General features: G+C 36.8%; 1 protein-coding gene across 1 annotated transcript in view; it reads left to right on the forward strand.

The window, feature by feature from the left end:
* Nucleotides 1–1,081: 1,081 nt before the first annotated feature.
* The window catches only part of LOC140138804 (uncharacterized), a 52,448-nt gene continuing 34,573 nt past the window's right edge, over nucleotides 1,082–18,956 (forward strand). The window contains 5 exon segments of the mRNA XM_072160574.1: nucleotides 1,082–1,230; nucleotides 9,147–9,436; nucleotides 10,499–10,655; nucleotides 15,867–15,997; nucleotides 17,239–17,358. Of these exon segments, the coding sequence (XP_072016675.1) occupies nucleotides 9,215–9,436; nucleotides 10,499–10,655; nucleotides 15,867–15,997; nucleotides 17,239–17,358 (630 nt within the window). The 5' untranslated portion in view covers nucleotides 1,082–1,230; nucleotides 9,147–9,214.

Genomic DNA, 18,956 nt, shown 5'->3' on the forward strand with positions numbered 1-18,956 from the left:
GCCCCTCTGACAAAAAATGAGAGAGAAAATCAGGAGGGCAAAGGAAAAGAAAAGGGCAAGGAGCCCTTTTCTAGCAAAATTCAGGGCCAAAATAGTGTAAAATACAAAATTTTCCACGCTTACGCCAAGCAAATTGTAAATAATAAAGCCCTTTTTAGCCGGATAATGGGCTAAAATAGTGTAAAATACCATTTTTTTTTTTTCCCATTAAGGCCCTTTTCGGGAAGCTCCAAGACATACTGTGTCTATGTATTGTATGATGCAACTGCAATTTTTTTTCGTCCATGCCCCCAAAATTTTATTTTGCCCCCCCTGACCAAGAAAGCTGGCTACGCCCCTGGCCTCATCCCCCCACTTTTCTCAAAAAAAGTTTAGAAAATATACCACTGGATACCTCTGGCTAGTGGCTACATATGTTTATGTTCCAAAAATTTCTTGCGGATTAATTTGTTTAGTAAAAATATTGCCAAATTTTGTTCTGGTATACAACAGTGGCCTATGGAGCAGTGTGATACACAAAATCATGCATAACTCACAAACGCAAAATCGGAATCAACTGAAATTTTGGGAATAAGCTTTTTTCGTGGATATCTACTGAAAAATGTCATAAAAAGAAGATGCTAGGATGACGAAATACTCCTTTAATTTAAACTTTACTATAGTGGGAATTCCAATTGAATGAACGCAGCTTTCAATAGCGTAACGATTTTTGCGTAAAGTGCGCGATGTATGCAAGCGTGTGCGACTGTGCGTGAGTAACGCGGAAGTGAATTTAACCATGCCAACGCACTCGTGATTGGTTAGCATTGTATCCAAGGTCGTGCGTTCGTGTTGTAGTTTGAAATACGCGATACACGATCGCGGTAGGATCGAGTAACTGTTGAAAGCTGCGTTCATTCAGACCCCTTTTTTCTTTAATAAAAATGGGAAATAGTAAGTGTTTACTCATTGTGTATAGTTTTCTTTTTTAATTCTATTATATTATTTTCTGATAAATCAACCAGTACATCTTTTACGGGTCCTCTACCCACTGGTAATTAAATTACGCTATAGCGCCCTCAGTATAAATATCAACAAAATAATGGCGACCTCCATGTCATCAAAAATCTGTTAGTGAATCATCAGTGAAATTCTGTTGTTTTAAACAACCTGGACGTCATTTCATGATTTACAAGCACACATCTTGTTTTTCAACCTTCAATGTTCAATTCTCATTTGGAATCTGAAAAGGTAGGTTCTCATAGAGGTGATGAAACACATCGGAACTTCTCAGATCAATGCAGACACTGACGCAGAACATTAAGAAGTTCCGAAAACAAAAAGCTTAAAGTTGGTTTTTTTAAACTTCCGTGGTCGGGGTACGCTCTGGTGAATTGCGTTCGCGTAAGTCGCCTAATACGCGCCGAACAAATAACCAATGGGTCAACCGACTTGTTGTCAAGTGCGTTGATCAGCCAATCAGCGTGATTGCTTATCTTTTCTGTGTGTACGCGATACGCACAGGCACGACCACGGAAGTTTTAAGAAAACAACTTTACTGCCTTACTGTTATTTTATTTTTAAGCTTTTACCTTTATATATTAATAACATGATAATGCAAATGTTAAGTTAAAAACAAATCTTGCCTTGAAAGATTACCAATTACCATTATAAATCAGTATGAAAATAAAGCAAATTAATGTAGAGCTATTCATTTCTAAAACGGAAACAGGACGGTTCGCACCCTTTCATTTCGGACCTGTGCACTTTCGCCCTTTCAATTTCGGACCTGCACTTTCGCCCCTTTTAAACCGCGGGTACATGTAATGTGCTGCTGTTGATTGATGATGCACGATCGATCGCTTCAACTCCCGGCGGTACAGTGGGGTTATATCCAGGCTGGACACATCACACTACCGTGTGATGTGTCCAGTTCGTCGCCGAACTTCATGAACTTGCATATAAGATGGAGAGCTTAGCATAACGGCCTGCCTATTTACGCTTCCTGAAAACACTCTTGCACATAACATACAAAACCACAAATTCACTAACTTCAACTTGCACTACCGACACCATGAAAAATATTTTAATTATTACCGATCCTTCAGAATACTTGCAAATATTGGCAGTTTCATAAAATCCTGCTGCTGAAAATCGTAAATTCCACAATCTTCTGTCAGATCCAGGTCAGTAATCACAGGTGGGCGAATCTACCAGCGTGACAAGACCAGAGATAATAAAAAGGATGAGAGGCCACGCCGTACAAATAGCTAGCCTGATTGGCAAGCGTCGTCGCGGGCCAGATCTTCTACGGTCGTGTATGATGAGTAGAGACCATAGAGCCATATAGGGCTCTGTGGAAGAAACGGTTCCTAATTTTGAAGCCATGGATAATATATTCATTTATACGAGAACCATATTTTTGTACCAATCACAGAACAGAATTTCACTTACTCACAGCTGTCAATCATTCTTGTGAAACGTAAGCTCCGCCTAGTATCAAGGTCTTCTTCTGCGCATTGGTTGTGCGCATTAACTAGCCTCCAGCACAAATGTATGTGTATTGTATTGGTTGACTGTTCAGTGTTGATTGTCTGTGTTTGCAGTACCGGTACTGAGTCCAGCGTGTACAAAAGCAAATAGTATGTTTTGTTTACCCGGGATGTTGATGGACTCTCCGGTTCGATTGAATTTAATAGGCCTATATTATTACAATATATTAAATGTGCTTCGACTGAAGATTGGTATTCATTATGTTTTTGATTTGTTATTTTATTTTACTTAGATATATTTTATTTCATTTCTATTTTATTTTAGGCCTATTTATAATTTTTATATAATTATTATTATTATTATTATTATTATTATTATTATTATATTATTATTATTAGAATTATGGTACCTTATTAGCACTTCATTAATAGCTATATAATTTAGTGTTAAATTATTTAAAGCCTATAAAATTTATATAGGGCATAATATTGATATGGTCAAAAATGTGATGGCTTATAATTGATAATTTTATCCCGTCTTTATGTTGCCGAATTGATCTTCTTTGACATGAAACTAATGGGAAAAAATATTTAGCAAATTTCTCAAAGACAAATGCGCACAAGCAAAACAAACGCGATAATGCTGTGCTGACTTTCGCCACCTTTTTTCACCATGAGTATTAGCTGCCACTAGTACGCCGAAAGCGCCGGGCGTGACATGGGTTCAATCAATGCAATGGTAGCCTCACGGTGACAAGGCAGTAGCACGCATATATTCGTCCCAGAACATACCCGCATCGGATCGATTGCTTGACAAGTCTCCGAATACGCGTCGGCTGCGTGACTGTATACATAAGGTGTAACTTCTTCAACCCATTATGTAATGAATGACTTACGGAAAGCGCCGGGTATGGTGTGGGTTCAATCAATGGTACCGTAAACAGACACGCAAAAGTGCCATATGCCTAGTGACGCCCCGCGGCCGTGTGCCGGTATAAACTTGTCAAGAAATACAAGCATAGAAACTATAGAAAGATATTTATTTATAAACAATATGTTACGATTGCACATTGAGAAATATTACAATTGCATCCATATTCTTTGCCAAATATAAAATATTATTAATCAGGAAAGTTTTCTGTTCGTTTTAATGAGAAATGTAAATAATGAACCAAATGTTTTAACTATTATGTCTTTTAATGAATGATGTATTTTGTCTGTGTTCTTAATAAGTGTTACGAAAATTGTATAAAACAAAGAAATGTAAATACTTTTAATGAATTTTGATAAACTCCTCAACGAAAGTTTGGAAAGTTTTTTCAAGCATCTGTATCTCCAATTATTTGAGACATATTCATATCGTGTTGCATATCACTGGATAGCTACAATACTCCCCTTTACAATGACACCCCATTTGAAACAACAACATTTTTCACGGCTGAGTACACGCCTTGTGAATGTACATGTAGTGGGGTCTCAAAATGAATTTGCCAAATTGACCATTATTCTGTGCTCAAACAAAGCTAGCCACTAACCTCAATAGCGGGTGAAAAAACCACAGGCATCCACAATAGTCAGGCACCTTCTCCTCATGCTGCTTACTGACCTGGTTACACGTTACTGTGGGATGGAATTCCATTCTTCCACAAGGATTCGTCGCAGGTCATTCAATGTGGTTGCCTATGGGCTTCTTTGGCACGCACAGCACGATCAAGCTGGTCCCACAAGTGTTCAATCGGGTTGAGGTCTGGCCCCCGGGTCTGGCCTGATGGCAGACCATTTTGACTCTACTCCCATATTCTGTAGGTAGTCGTTGACTACCGTGGCTATGTGGGGCGAAAGCGGTGTCATCTTGGAGGATTGCATTAGGTCCCAGATTGTGAAGTTATGGGATTGCAGCTTGCTGCACAGAATAATGGTCAATTTGGCAAATTCATTTTGAGACCCCACTACATTCACAAGGCGTGTACTCAGCCGTGAAAAATGTTGTTGTTTCAAATGGGGTGTCATTGTAAAGGGGAGTATTGTAGCTATCCAGTGATATGCAACACGATATGAATATGTTACAAATAATTGGAGATACAGATGCTTGAAAAAACTTTCCAAACTTTTGTTGAGGAGTTTATATTTGATGTATGATTTTTTGTTATGTATTTAAACAAATTTGTTATATATAAACAAATTTGTGGAAAAAAATGCTATCCAATTCTGCATTGTAAATGATTGACATTTATATGTTCATGATTCATTTTGTTTACCGGCCTGTCAATCACGGACTCATTATGACGATGCTTCATTAACACCACGGCATATCTTACGCGGTATCTTAATCCGCTAAATACTTTATGTCGACAATTTTAAGGCAGGATGTTTGAACTCGAAGATGTCAATAATGTAATACTCAGCATCTATTTCTTAGATATTAATAAAGAAGATCGTGTAAAGGGGATGACTTTCTTTCTTTCTTTTTTTTTTATAGTGCCTTTTTTTTCTGTTCTTTTTATCAAGAAAGCTGCTTTGTCTTTTGAAACATGTCTTGTTTTTGGATGTTGCTGCACATAATAATTTATTTCTACCAATTAGATTTGTTCAGTTCATCTTAATTTCTTTGTATTTAGTTTTTTTTCTTTTTTTTCTTTCTTTCTCTTTCTTAGTTTCTTTCTTAGTTTCTTTGTTTTTCTTTCTTCTTTCTTTCTTACACATTAAAGTATTTATTTTGGAACTTAGCTACAAATATTATGAATTGCAACTAAACGCTATATTCAATTTATTATTATTTAATAACTATTATTGTTATTATTACTGCTATTATTTAATATTATCATCATTGTTATTATTAGGGCTGTGCAATAATTATGAGCCCTGGGGAGGGTAAAATGGGGGGGGCAAGAAATTTTTGACGAGCCGAAGGGTGGGGAGGCAAGCAATTTTGGCCAGCCGAGAAGGGGGGCAAGTGATTTTGGCACACATTCATGTGGCGCCTTTTAAATAAAACGCTCTAAAAATGCATAGGAAAACAGTACGGAAATGCTTTAATATGCAAATTATCCTGCTCGCTCCACTCGCAACATATATCTAGACCATTTAAGGTTTGAAAATTGGGATCCCAAAAATTTGGCATGTGTAAGGGGGGGGGGGGCAAGCGATTTTTGGCAGGCCGAGAAGGGGGGAAGCAATTTTTGGCGGGCCGTTTGGAAATTAACCCCGGGGTGGGGGGAATAATTATTGCACAGCCCCTTATTATCATTGTTATTATTATTATTATTATTATTATTATTACACATCCAGATTCTCATTCACGGTTTACCACCGCGGCAGATTACCTTCAAGGCTACACCTGGTGTAGCCCTGAAGCTACACCTATTATTATTATTATTATTATTATTATTATTATTATCATCATCATATTATTATTATCATCATATTATATTATTAAATTAACTTTGTTTATATGTTTTGTGTTACTCCCCATTGGATTTTGTGTCATACTTTCATTGTTTTTAATTTTATCCATTGCTTGTTGACACTTGTATCCTTTTGGATCCATCCTTTGGTCGTCAGTTGGAACAAAGTTCCCGTTTTTATACATATAAAATTATAATTAATAATTAAATATAAATTTATTATTATTACTATAATTTATTGTTATTACTATTTTTATCATTGAATTCTAATTATTTCATTATTTTGGGTAAACCTACTACTAAAATATCTGGCCTGTAATATATTCTGAGAAAAAAAATCGTTCCTCTATTTTGTTTTAAAATATCCTTTCTTTCCTTCCTTCCCGGGTTGATCATGACTTAATAAGTGCATGCCCGACGGCCCAGTACTATAAACATACTACGCCGCATCGCCGGGAGTTCAAGCAATCGATCGTGCATCAATCAACAGCATGACAGCAGCACAATACCCGCGGTATAAAAAAGGGGGCGAAAGTGCACGGGTGCGAAATAGAAAGGCGAAAGTGCACGGGTCCGAAATTGAAAGGGTGCGAACCGTCCAGCATTCTTCTAAAACAACTGAACTTAGACTATAGAAAAATTATAGTTCACCACGTAAAGTTGTATGGCTCAAAATTTGGACCGCTCGCCATTAAGTTTACTGCTTTCTGTGTTTTGAAATTTGTTGACGTTTTAATGATCCCCGATTCCCGGTCGATTATTTTAGCTGTGTCACGTCACATGCATGACGCTGGTGGGTACCAACCAAACTTCAGAAGAAAAAAAAACCTCGATCGCCGATAACGATTATATCTGGTTCCATACAGCATACTGCTGTCTGGTAAGCAGGTACGAATTGAGACGTCGTGAATTGAGACGTCGGAGCCGGTCAAACACAGAGGACTAGCCTACATCCCGTATCCTACTATCACTCAAACAAGCAAATCTCTTCACGAATTCACTCACCTTGCGATCCTACATCATCAGTTGAAACAAACATCTAAGTTTCCAAAAACAACTTTGTCATTCCTCAAAACTACAAGTAACTTCATTAATAAAAAATTGAAATCATACTATTACCCGTTATTGAAAATTTTGTTCGATTTATGTGAACCAAAAGAACGCACGAGTCGAGTTCACTTTACCAAAATGGTAGCTCCTGCCTCCTCAGATATGACGTCAGTATCAAGCTGCTTATTAAACGGTGGATCGGATTGGTTGAAATCAACGCCACGTTTTTGACCTTACAGGGGTCAGAGATATGCATATATTCATGTATGAAAACAGCGATGCGGATATAGTATCATCACCGGAACTGAGAATTGCGACATTTTCGATGTTTGTACCGGGGAATTTCAGACACGGAGACTCCGCGGAGATTTCGACAAATTCGTCCAAAGGTAACCAAAGGGTTGGGGATCGCATTTTTACCTATCACTAAATGTTTCGGAATTGAGGTCGGCTAAAAAGTAGACAGTTTCGGGGACTGTAATTGGTGTAGATGTCACATTTTGAACAGTGAGCGATAAGTGACCAATTTGATGCTCAGCACAAGTGACTATCTTTACTCAGGGTAGATAACGATGTGATAGGAATATAGATTACACAGAGATATTTCTTGCCAAAATTTGACCATTTCTAGGCAAGTTGGCCCTACTTTGTCTGCGTTATGTGAAAAAGGACAGTCTTAAGTAAGTATAAGTGCAGTGCAACGCTTTTGATGTTTTCATGTTTCGGGAGACTGGGAGGGACCATAATAAAAAAATGATGGAGCCTATTCTTGACTGTGTAATATTCCTTCACCACATTGCCGTACGGTAACAGTCTTATACGATGGAGAGATAGTATCAGTTTGTGAATGAGGACATCGTATAAGTTCCTTGTACTAGAAAAATTATCAAATTTGTGGACATCGTGGAATTTGATACGAATTAGATAATTTTTCTATAGTGTGAACTACATGTAAAGTTGAAGTCCATGACTGTATGTGAAAAACTGTGTAAAATGTCTAACTTTTATATTAGGTTCATTTGCAAAATAAAACAAAGAAAAGTGATTATTTAGCTATAATCAACCAATTCCCTTCTATAGCATTAATTCTAGGCCTACGATGCAGTAAAAGGCAAGACAAAATACACTTGTTTGTTTTAACTTTTCAGTGCTTTATAGTGGGAAACAGAAAATCACTGAAATCGTCCAATTTGTAACACAGATTTTAAATTTTGTAACACAGAAATCATGGCTTTAATCTAGAGCCTGTTCACTTGCAGTGTCATACAGGCCTGGGAAATTCCAAAACATGATATGATAACATGCATTTTAATTTTGGCGATCCTGACTTTTAGACCACCCATGCTATTATAGGTCATATGATTATTCCAAGGTTTCGGTGATATTATAGGGTCAATTTAGCCCTGGGAAAAGAAAAATAAAAGAATAAAAAATCCTGACCAACAGATCCTACTTGAAAGTCTGTCCGCCTGCCCATAACAGGGGTTTTTTGTCGCCTAAATGCATAAAAACAGAATGTGTTACGGTTGTTAGCGAGTCGCAGGAATTCAAGTCCCGCCTGGAAAGCCTCATACCCAGGAGCAACAACCAGCTGCTTGATTAAATGCATACTAGCTGTTCAATAGAAGCAAAAAGTAATGAAAATGTACCGGGTACAACTTTATCCAACTTTGATGAAAAATAATTATAATTTCTCTGGTTTCCAATTTGAATAACAAGTAATTTTATTTAAGGCCTATATAACTTTTTTTTTCCTTCAAATTTTGTTTAAAAAAATGTGTTTTTTGGGTACGGTACTTTGACCCATGAAATTTGACCCGGGTATGCCAAAGGACGAGCGGGAACTTGGGTACCGGGAATTGGTGAGAGCCTTATAAATAGTGAGTTGTGAGTTGATAAACTTGCTCCCTGTGGTCTATATAGCAGCCAAACTCCAATTATAATGAGGCCAGATTTCAATGTGAAAGACAGCTGTTGTTACATTAAATATTTTGCAGGTACAATGTATATATTTTCAATAAATATCATTGCTATACACACACAACTGTTTGGAGAGCCATTAAAAAAAAGTAAGTGCAAATTTTGCACTCCATTTTGACTGGATCCCTGGTGTAACTTGTACCCCTGGTACCCGGGCACAAAATAGCCCGAAAATCACAACCCTAAAATGCGTGTTGATCACAATTATTGACTGCTTTATTTCTCTCTTCATTCGATACAGAAAAGTTGTCTAAACCTGCACACCGGAAAAGTACGTCTCAAAGCCTTGTATGAAGCCAAACCACCATCATGTTTTCAAGACTCAAAAAGAAGATCGCCGAGGAGGCAGGCATCGATGAAGGCGAAATTGGCAATGTAGCGGTAGGCCCGGGGAGTGCCGTCCAGCAGAGGAAACCTGAGGATGGTGCAGGTGGAATGAGAAGCCATGGGGGATCTAGTAGTAATTTGTCATCAAGAGGGAGCTCTGGGAGTCTGCCTGGATTACCTCTTACAACACCCAGCAGAAAACAGGTATTGGAAGGGTGCATGTAGGGGTGTGCGAGGGGGCGGGGGGTTGTGGGGTGTCATCCACACTAGTTATAAAAACAGACGTGTGTACAAAAACGTCAAATGAAATTGTGCCCCTGTTGTAGAAAAACTATTTAATTTGTGTACATGGTGGAACATACTCTTTGCGTGGGTGTGCGTAAGCTGTTGTATGCAGATAACCTTGCTAATATGGACGCGTAGAGTAGCGTTGAACGCTTGTATTAGGATGATTAGTCGCGGAGTAACAAGCGTAGTTGAATGTTCCAAGATGTACACAAATTAAAATAATTTTTCTATAGTAACAAATGCTTGGTAAAACACTGCACAAAGTTTGAGATATGCAGTGTGTGAGATATGCATACAGTTAAGGACATTTTATGTGCATGGATTGTCACAGGGGGAATTTTAAGATTGTTTTGCCAAAGAATTCTGCCAGGCTATTAATATTATATCTGTAGATCTGCCCTGATATTTCAACTAATCAAAATACAGCATCTGGAAGCTCCAGATACAGTTGCTCAAAGCAAATTTTATCAAATCTATCTCCGATTATGAGATTCATTCTGATTATTAATATTAGGCATGTTCGCAGTAATGTAATATAGTTTATTGCGATATATGTTTTCATGATCGCGATCAAGATAATGGTATTGCTGCAGCGATATTTTGATAAAAATGTGTCTTCAAAAATGTAAAATTTGCCACATTAGATGTGAATGGTCAGCCAAATTTGCCTGTCTTAGACATCGTAGATCAGCGGCCATGACAGCTTTTAAACCGCAGATTACATTATATGTGTAAATGCAATGAGGCTTTTGAACTGGACACCAAAATGCATAATTTTGGCAAAACTTGACATAAAGAACGGCTCATAAAAGAACCTTTTTCCATATTTTTTAAAGACAACAATTGGTTAAGTAAAGGGTTTTGAAGCTCCCCACATTATCACCAATATCGTTTATCGCGATAATGTTGCTGGTGATATTGTGACAAAGAAAAAGTGCCAATTTGAACATGTATGCCTATATATTTTACTGTTAACAGAAGGATGATAAGAGTGAGAATCTTGAGGCCGAGTTGACCAAACACAAGGACCAAGTGAGGAGATTGGAAGCCAAATTAGACGAGTACTCAGCCATGTTGAAAGAAGCCGTCAAAGCCAAGGAAAAACTGCAGATCACACTGGAGAAACATGAGCAAGGTATGTGTTACACACAGGCTTGTATTGTGTGAATGGGAGTCAAGAGAGGGTGTATTCAGACACAACACTATGGACCACAATGCCTCATCCCAAAGGCATCTAGTTCAATAACCTCAATTAAACAATCATAGTGCAAAATTTGACCTCAAGTCCAAAGACCAAAAAGACCTTTTTTTTTTTTTTTTTTTGGGTGTTTTGGAAAAAATCCATATCTTCAATACGAAAGGTCAAAATTTTCAATTGATCGTCGGCTTTTCATCCCACCTACATACACTTTAAGTATAAATCATCAGATTTGTAAAGTTTACTTCAAGTACTGTTAAATATCACAAATTTCAGTTTTTAATGATTTGCCATAAAATGTGTATTACATTGCGAATTTCAAAAATCAAAATTATTTGATATCAGAAGGACATTCTTCAGTATTCAGAATGCAATTCGATATGTCTGATGTGCTCTAATGTCCCACAATAAATACTGTCCAATACGCTGCACACGAGAGTGCTGTACCAGTCCGTCATTTCCAGATTTTAAAGTTGCTTTATTGAAAATGAGAGAATAAAATCATTACATGTTTAAGGGAAGGGGTATGAACGTTTGGACTTTAGGTGGGATGAAAAGCCGACGATCAATTGAAAATGTTGACCTTTCGTATTGAAGATATAGATTTTTTTCCCAAAACACCAAAAAAAATAGGTCTTTTTACATACACTTTAAGAATATATATATGAAAATTATTTGATATCAGAAAGACATGCTTCGTATTCAGAATGCAATTCGATACGTCTGAGGTGCTCCCATGTCCCACAAAAAATACTGTCGAAACGCCATAAACGCTCATTCTAGATCCCTTAAAGAACTGCATTTAATGAAATGAGCATGTTGTGCAAGGTGCCATAGATACCTGCCAACTTAGATTTAATCTGTGTTCAGATGTTAGAGTTTTGAAACTCCCAAAGTCTGAACTTCAGATTTTTCAAATCTCCCAAAGAACAAATTTAGGTGAAAGAATAATAGCCCTATGCATGACATTTTTACACTGAAACTCTCGGTGTTCCACTGAAAATCAACGTAACACAACAAATGAAAATGTTAGACTGGAATTATTTTCAGTGTATTGTTCAGTGGTATTATCAAGTGGCTATTATCTGCTATAATAGGCAATGATCCAGGGCACTAATTTCGATTACAATAGAACTGGTGGCCAGCTTGTTTCAGTGCGATTAATGAGTGGCCAATGATTTTCAGCGTTATTTCAGTCCATTTTTAATACAGAAAAATAAAAGAACTATTTCACTTTTCAGTGTACTTTTCAGTGGTGCTTTCTATTGTGTAAATTTTCAGTGTGAATTTCAGTGTATTAATTTCATGCATGCATGACTTGCAAGTGAGAGATTTTTTAATTGACTAACAAAATCTTGCACCACCATGACAGAATAGCAAAATGTGCAAATAATGTGCTTAATCTCATAATTTGTAGAGACTCTTAATGGCACTCACATGTCACAAACAGGTTTATGCTTTGGATTTATATTCCATTTTATAGCATTAGGAAATTATCCATGTGTAGTTGATGGATGTAATTAAATTGACTAACTGCACTATGATGTGTACTGTAAGTGGACATTTTCAGATACTATAATTTTTTGTGCATATCATGTGATCACATGAATCCTACCTCTCAGAATAACAAAATTAAAAAGGCAGTCTTGTTTTTCCAGGCAATATCCTATGCTAAAAGAGCTCTATGTATGGGTATTTACACCGATTTTGCAATTAAAAAAATAGAAAATAAAAAGCCCCCCACTTCTTTTTTTCGAAAATGTGGAGTCGCGGATGTGAAACATGTTTTTTATTTTACTTGTCTTTATCAAGTTGAATGTCAGACAGTATGGGGTCCATGGCCAAAATGGGGGATGTGCCTGGGGCAGGCCCATAGCCAGGATTTTTTTGTGAGGGGGTGCTGATTTTGATAACGTGGACTTTATTCCAGGGGGGCAATTTTATGAAAAGTTGACTTCCTTCCTCAAATTTGGACCTTTCTTGGACCTAACTTTTAACCCTTCGTAATTCAAGTAACCATTTGTAAAGTTATGAATACCCAATACATAATTTTACAAAGGGTTTGTGTAGTAAATCTGTATTATTTACTGAAGGGTATGGTTAGTAAGTAAGTTTAGTGAAATGGATCTTACGACTTGTAATAAGTTACGAACGATTTTGAGACTTACGAAGCTTCGTAAAGTTTAGTGAAATGGACCCCATGTCATTTGCACCTCGCCTAAATCTGCTCCTGGCAAAATTTATAATTCACAAATATTTTGTACCACAAAATGTTTGGCTCTTGTGAAAAATGTTGCAGTAAATAAAGTGTGCGGATGCTGTAATTTAACTGTTTATAGACAGACCCAAGTGTGCTCCAGATGGTTTTGTTTTATATGCAATATTCTATTAATCAGAATTTAAATAACATCCCTGTCTAATAGAATTATAACTGCAAATAAATTACAAAGGCCAAAAAACAAAAAGGTTTGTCTTCTAAGCTTCCTTTGGCCAAAAACCTCATATAAGTGCTATGTTGTTTGTTTTGGGGTTTTATTTAGTCAATATAAAGTTGAACATGAGTTTTTTGTTGAATTATGTCCACTTTATTTTTAGTCACTTTGCGGCCGGATTTTTAGTCACTTTGCGGCCGGATTTTGAATTCTTTTTTCAATTTAAAAAAGAAGAAAAGAAAAACCTACAATAAAATGTGTTAACACACCAATTCCAAAATCTATGTGAGTGGAGCAGGAAGCTGAGACTAACAGGTTTTGAGCTAATTTAAGAGGAAAATAAATGAAACATGGTTCCAAAGTCTATTAATTCAGCATTTCTTCTATACAAGTCCAATTGAAACACTTACTGTATGGGACGTTTCAAGAGCTAAGGTCTGCTCTTTTCATCAGCCAGATGATGCACTGATCTGCTTGGGTTGCCAGTTGACTTCTTGTTGGTATTGATTGAAGCAACACTCTCATCACCAGAAATCAATACATCATAAAGGTGGCTTAATTTGAATGTGCCATCAACTCTGTCAACTGGCAACCCAAGCAAGAAGTCAACTGGCAACCCAAGCAGATCAGTGCATCATCTGGCTGATGAAAAGAGCAGACCTTAGCTCTTGAAACGTCCCATACAGTAAGTGTTTCAATTGGACTTGTATAGAAGAAATGCTGAATTAATGGAATATTACAGTCCTGATGAACTTAATCAAGAATGGTTCCAAAGTCTTATTGGTGATAAGGATAATTTATAGTCGGCGATTAGTAATATTTTCTGGAAATATACGTGCAATGCAATGAAATAATTAATTTATAATATTTTATAAAGTGGTCTGATAGCATGGGTCACAATATAGAGTAGAGGGGTGCATCAACAATTACTATACCTTATCAATATAGGTAAGGCCTAAAAACAATAGAGTTGTGTTTTTTTGTTTTTTCATATATTTAAATTTTTATATTTGGTATAAAATACACAAAAATATTGACTACTTTTTGACTTAATTTTAAAATGGGAAAATATGTGTATGTTCCAAGTGAGCAGGGAACCAAAGGATGGATCCAAGAGGACACAACTGTATAGGTAAATGTACTCAACATTCAATGGGGGAATTTACACAAAAGGTATATATACAAAGCTAATAACTAGGCATTTTCAAAAAAAAAAAAAAAAAAAAAAAATCAATTTTTCTCTTTTTAGAGATGAAACAGGAGAGGCTAGCTCTCAGTATACAACAGGTTGAGACCAGAGAAGATATCTTACCCTTCCCAGAATCCTTTGCAATATGATACACTCCCGTATGACATTCCCATTACTTTGTACAGGTTCCTAGCCTTTTTTTCATTTTGAGAATATACTGGCAAAATATGGGTCGATGGTCAAGAAATAAACACATTTTGGAAGATCTGGATGTGCAAGATCTGGAAATATGGATGTGCTCTGTTCATTGAGGTATATTTTATCACTATTGATCCAGGTTGCACTAGATAGCAATTTAGCAAATCAGTACAGAAAATTGAAATGGGAGAAATGCATAATGGGAAGTGTAAGATATATATCTTCTCAGCGGTCAAATTTGATGGTATCGCATCGTATTTTGCGATGCAATTTCCATCAACTGCTATGCACTTTTCCAAAATGCATCGCTAAAAGTGCTATACATAAATTTGAGCTAAATTTCACGTCGCATTTGCCTCAAAAGTCCCCCCAATGCATCGCTATTTGCGAGCCAAATTCGCGACAGGTCGCATTTACCTCAAAACACATCTGGATGATCTGGAATTCCCCGAAAATCAAAAACATCACGCAGTCGGTATTTGCTCATTCTCGTTACATCTAAGATACAGCATAATTATGCTGTATTCCGTTGCAAAAATAAGACAAAGCAATGTTGGGTACCATATTGTGGAATCTGTCGTGGTTGATTGCTTATGTCATGCTTATGTTTAGTGTTTACTAGCGTTACTCCCCCCAATTATGTGAGAGAATGTCGCCATTGCACGCACTAACTATACACAAAATCATAACACGTGTTCCTGGTGAAGGGAGTTACCAAAACCATCAGAAGCTTGCAATATTTTTACGGGGATGAGATAATGTCGAGAAAATATTGAACGAAAATTAGGTGAAGAGTTTACTGAAGACCTAATCTGGTTTTATCGCTTTTGAAGGTTTTTTCATCTGTGGTATTTTTGCTGTTCTTTATGGTCGTGGAGCGACTTTACCAGGTTTGCAAAATTGCAACATTATTTTTCAATGCTCATTCCTCGTGATAAAAGTATAGGCCTACCCTTTTTTCAAATGCTATGATCCTGCTTCGTGCATATAATTATATTTGCTAATTGCCCTCAAACTCTGCCCTAGAGCGTGACATGTGATCGTCTGGGGGCTTTATAGCCGAGATTTGATGACAATGACAGAAGTTGTAGATTCGCTACCCAAATACAAATATTGCATCGCAAAATGCTATGCATTTTTCTTTTTTTGCATACATGTAGCAACAAAATTTGGAAACTGCTATACAAACAGTGTTTTGCATCACACAAACAGCTATGCAAAAAAATTTACTGAATTCGAACCCGGTATCTTCCACATGTGTGTGTTGAGACGAGCTTTAATCACTTGTGAGTTAAAATGAATGTTTATGGTTTGATTTTTACTCCACAGTAAAAATAAAACAGATGGAAGAAATCAATGAGGAATTTCAAGCTAGAAGAGCCAAGATGATTGATAAGTTAACCCAGGCAGTACAGAAGAAGGAGGAGGAGATGAATGCCAGGGTCAAGGACTTTGAGGAAGTAAGAAACATTTCATTTCTCAAAAAAAAAAGTTTTGTATATTTTACTTGCTCCTTTCAGTTTGCTCTTTCTCTTTTGCCCATTGCTTCCTGCACCTCAGTCATTTCATTTCATTCATTCATTCATATTTTATTTCCATAAAAATCAAAGACATTACAAAAAAAATATATAAAAACACGGTACATATGGAGGAAAAGGCTGGAAGACCAAAAAGGTCTGAAAGTTAGCCTTTCCCTGAAATCAAATGAAATTAACAAAATAAATCAACATTACATAACATAACCAAAAGACAAGGGAAGGGGAGAGGGGGGGGGGGTGCTCACGAAAAAGATTAATTATATTTAGAGATCAGTTTTGTTTTGAATTGATTACGGAAATGTTTAACAGATTTTGAAGCTTTAAGATTTCGAATTCCAAAGAATGGGACCTCTTGTACGTATAGCATGATCAGAAAAGACTTTCTTATTTTTGGTTAGATTTAGGTCATTTACATATCGTGTCTTGTAGTTATGTATGTCAGAACGTTTGGTAAAATAATTATCAAATGAACAGGGCAGCTCATTTATAGAGTGCCTGTACATGAATGTACCTAATTCCAGTGTGTACATATCTTCAACTTTTAATATGTTATAATTAGCAAACAATGGCACTGTGTGGTCTCTATAGTGAACGTTTGCCACAGTTCTAATAGCCCATTTTTGAATTTTTACAATTTTATTTAAGCACGCTTTTACATGTATTTCCCCATAAAAGTACTCCATAATTCAAATAAGGCAATATTAACGCATACAATAAAGTGTAAATAAAATACGACTTGGAACAAAATGTTTCAATTTATTCATGACACCGACATTTCTTGAAATTGTTCTAGATACGCAATCTATGTGACATTTCCAAAGTTTGTTTAGCTTATAATTGGCAAAAACAGTCAATTTTCGTTACTGCGCTGGGTGATAAAGTCCCAACATATACTTGCGTAAATTCACATAAATGGCATCATTCAAGCATTACGCAACACGCAACTAACGTAAGTGCTCAGCCCGTGTGTATGCCATTCTATATCAATACACAATGTTATGAATCTCGTTTTTTTTTTTAAGCCGAACAAACTTTAGCTCCTCCTGTTCCCTCTCGCTCGCTCTATCTTTTCTCTGCATGTGTTTAGAAATAAGAAATTAATTTGCAATCTCATAAAAATGATTGTTTCTACTGATAATTGCAATTTGTTTTATGTTTAACAGGAGAAAGCAGAGCTGCAGGAGAAGTTAAAACATTTTGAGATGAAGACATTTCAAAAGCAAGAAGACACAGAAGAGTTACAGGGCTTCCAGGTGCAGGAACTAGCTAAGATTAAACATATGGTAAGCAGGCAAAAACAAAAGAGAAATAAATCAATAAAATAATAAAAGTACGGAACTCTCTGGCTCTGATTGACGCACTCATGACCTGTTGATGACCGACATATATGCTAGGCTTTGATTAGCGCCGATCTGCGCTTATCACTTCTTTGATGCGTAATCGGCCAATCAGATTACCGGACTGTTGTTATGATTGTCAGATGATTGAATTAGCCAATCAGAACCCCACACACCGACACCGCCTGGCTAATAATTATTTGGTGCAGAAGGGACACTAAAATGAATACACGGGATCGATACACGTGAATTGCTATGCACGATTTTGATATCAGACGAAAATCTTCTGATACCGGGTTAGAAAATGATGAATATCTCCGTCATGATTTTTTTCTCAAGAAACCAGATTTGGTCTCATAAACTTGGAAATACGTGTTGAACAGATATGATAGTCGCTAGAATGCGCTTTGAAAATTGGCCGTGCGCTTTGAACTCAAATTTTGACCATTTTATATTGCGTTGGTCCTGTTATGGACTACAGCGTGCAGCGTGTAGTACAGCTGCACTCACTGTAGGCAGTATAAAAGTCGATGACCATTGACCTCAATGGGGTATACAAGCTTAATCACGCACAACCAAGATCGATTACCCGGCTATTGTGAGTAGCCTTAGTTATGTCCCTCGACTAATTATTAGTTTAAAAGAGCTTTAAAGGTTTGAACCAAATGGCTAATCGTGGCTGTGGATTTAACCTACCATGGCGATTCCTGCCATGAAGATATAGGGTCGAAGACACTGTGCCCCACTTCTCTGTTTACGCAGTGTATGCTCTTAAAATGTAAACAAATGTCATTCTTTTCTGAAAGCAACTGGTGTAATTTGCGCCTACATTAATCCAGGATTACGGAACCAGCAGTATACTGGTGGTATCCTAGTTATAAGAATTTTTGTCAGGATCACAGAAAAATGATGATGGGAAAGAGAAAAAAAGGGAAATATTAGGAAACAGATTTTAAAATTATCACATTTGCTGATGTACTGTTCCCTGAACTTGCCCACCTTTGGTGGTCATATGCTGCTAAGAAGTCGTTGTGAGGGTAGCATTTTTGTTGAAGATGTATGCATCTACATGGGGTTATCTTATAGGAAAAGTGACTAGCTAAAAAACTGATCATAAGCCGCTAGCATGCCCAGTGTCAAATTGTTACTAGTTGAACTCAAGTCAATGTAAGTGGTAAGAGCAAGTAACGGTTGTTAGTAACCACTGAATCGGTAGTGTTTGGACAATTGATAACCAGCAATTTGCCTCTTATAATTGAGGTGACTGTTACCGGTTAGTATTATATGATGTGATAAGGCAGTGTTGGAAGTCAGACATTCTAGTTTGCTGATATATAAATATTAAATGGGGGGAAATGTGTCAGTATTTCTTATATATATTCCCTTGTTTTTGTGATGACTAAACCAGGGTTTGTTTTTTGCCGGTAAAAACCTGTAAACCCGTTTTTGCCTACAAAGTGGCAAAAACTGCCCAAAACCTGTTTTTGCCTGGTTTAAACCGGCGAAAACTTGCATAAACTCATATATCGTCAGTCAAATATTTA

This window comes from Amphiura filiformis, chromosome 18, assembly GCF_039555335.1.
Source record: "Amphiura filiformis chromosome 18, Afil_fr2py, whole genome shotgun sequence".
Taxonomy (NCBI): domain Eukaryota; kingdom Metazoa; phylum Echinodermata; class Ophiuroidea; order Amphilepidida; family Amphiuridae; genus Amphiura; species Amphiura filiformis.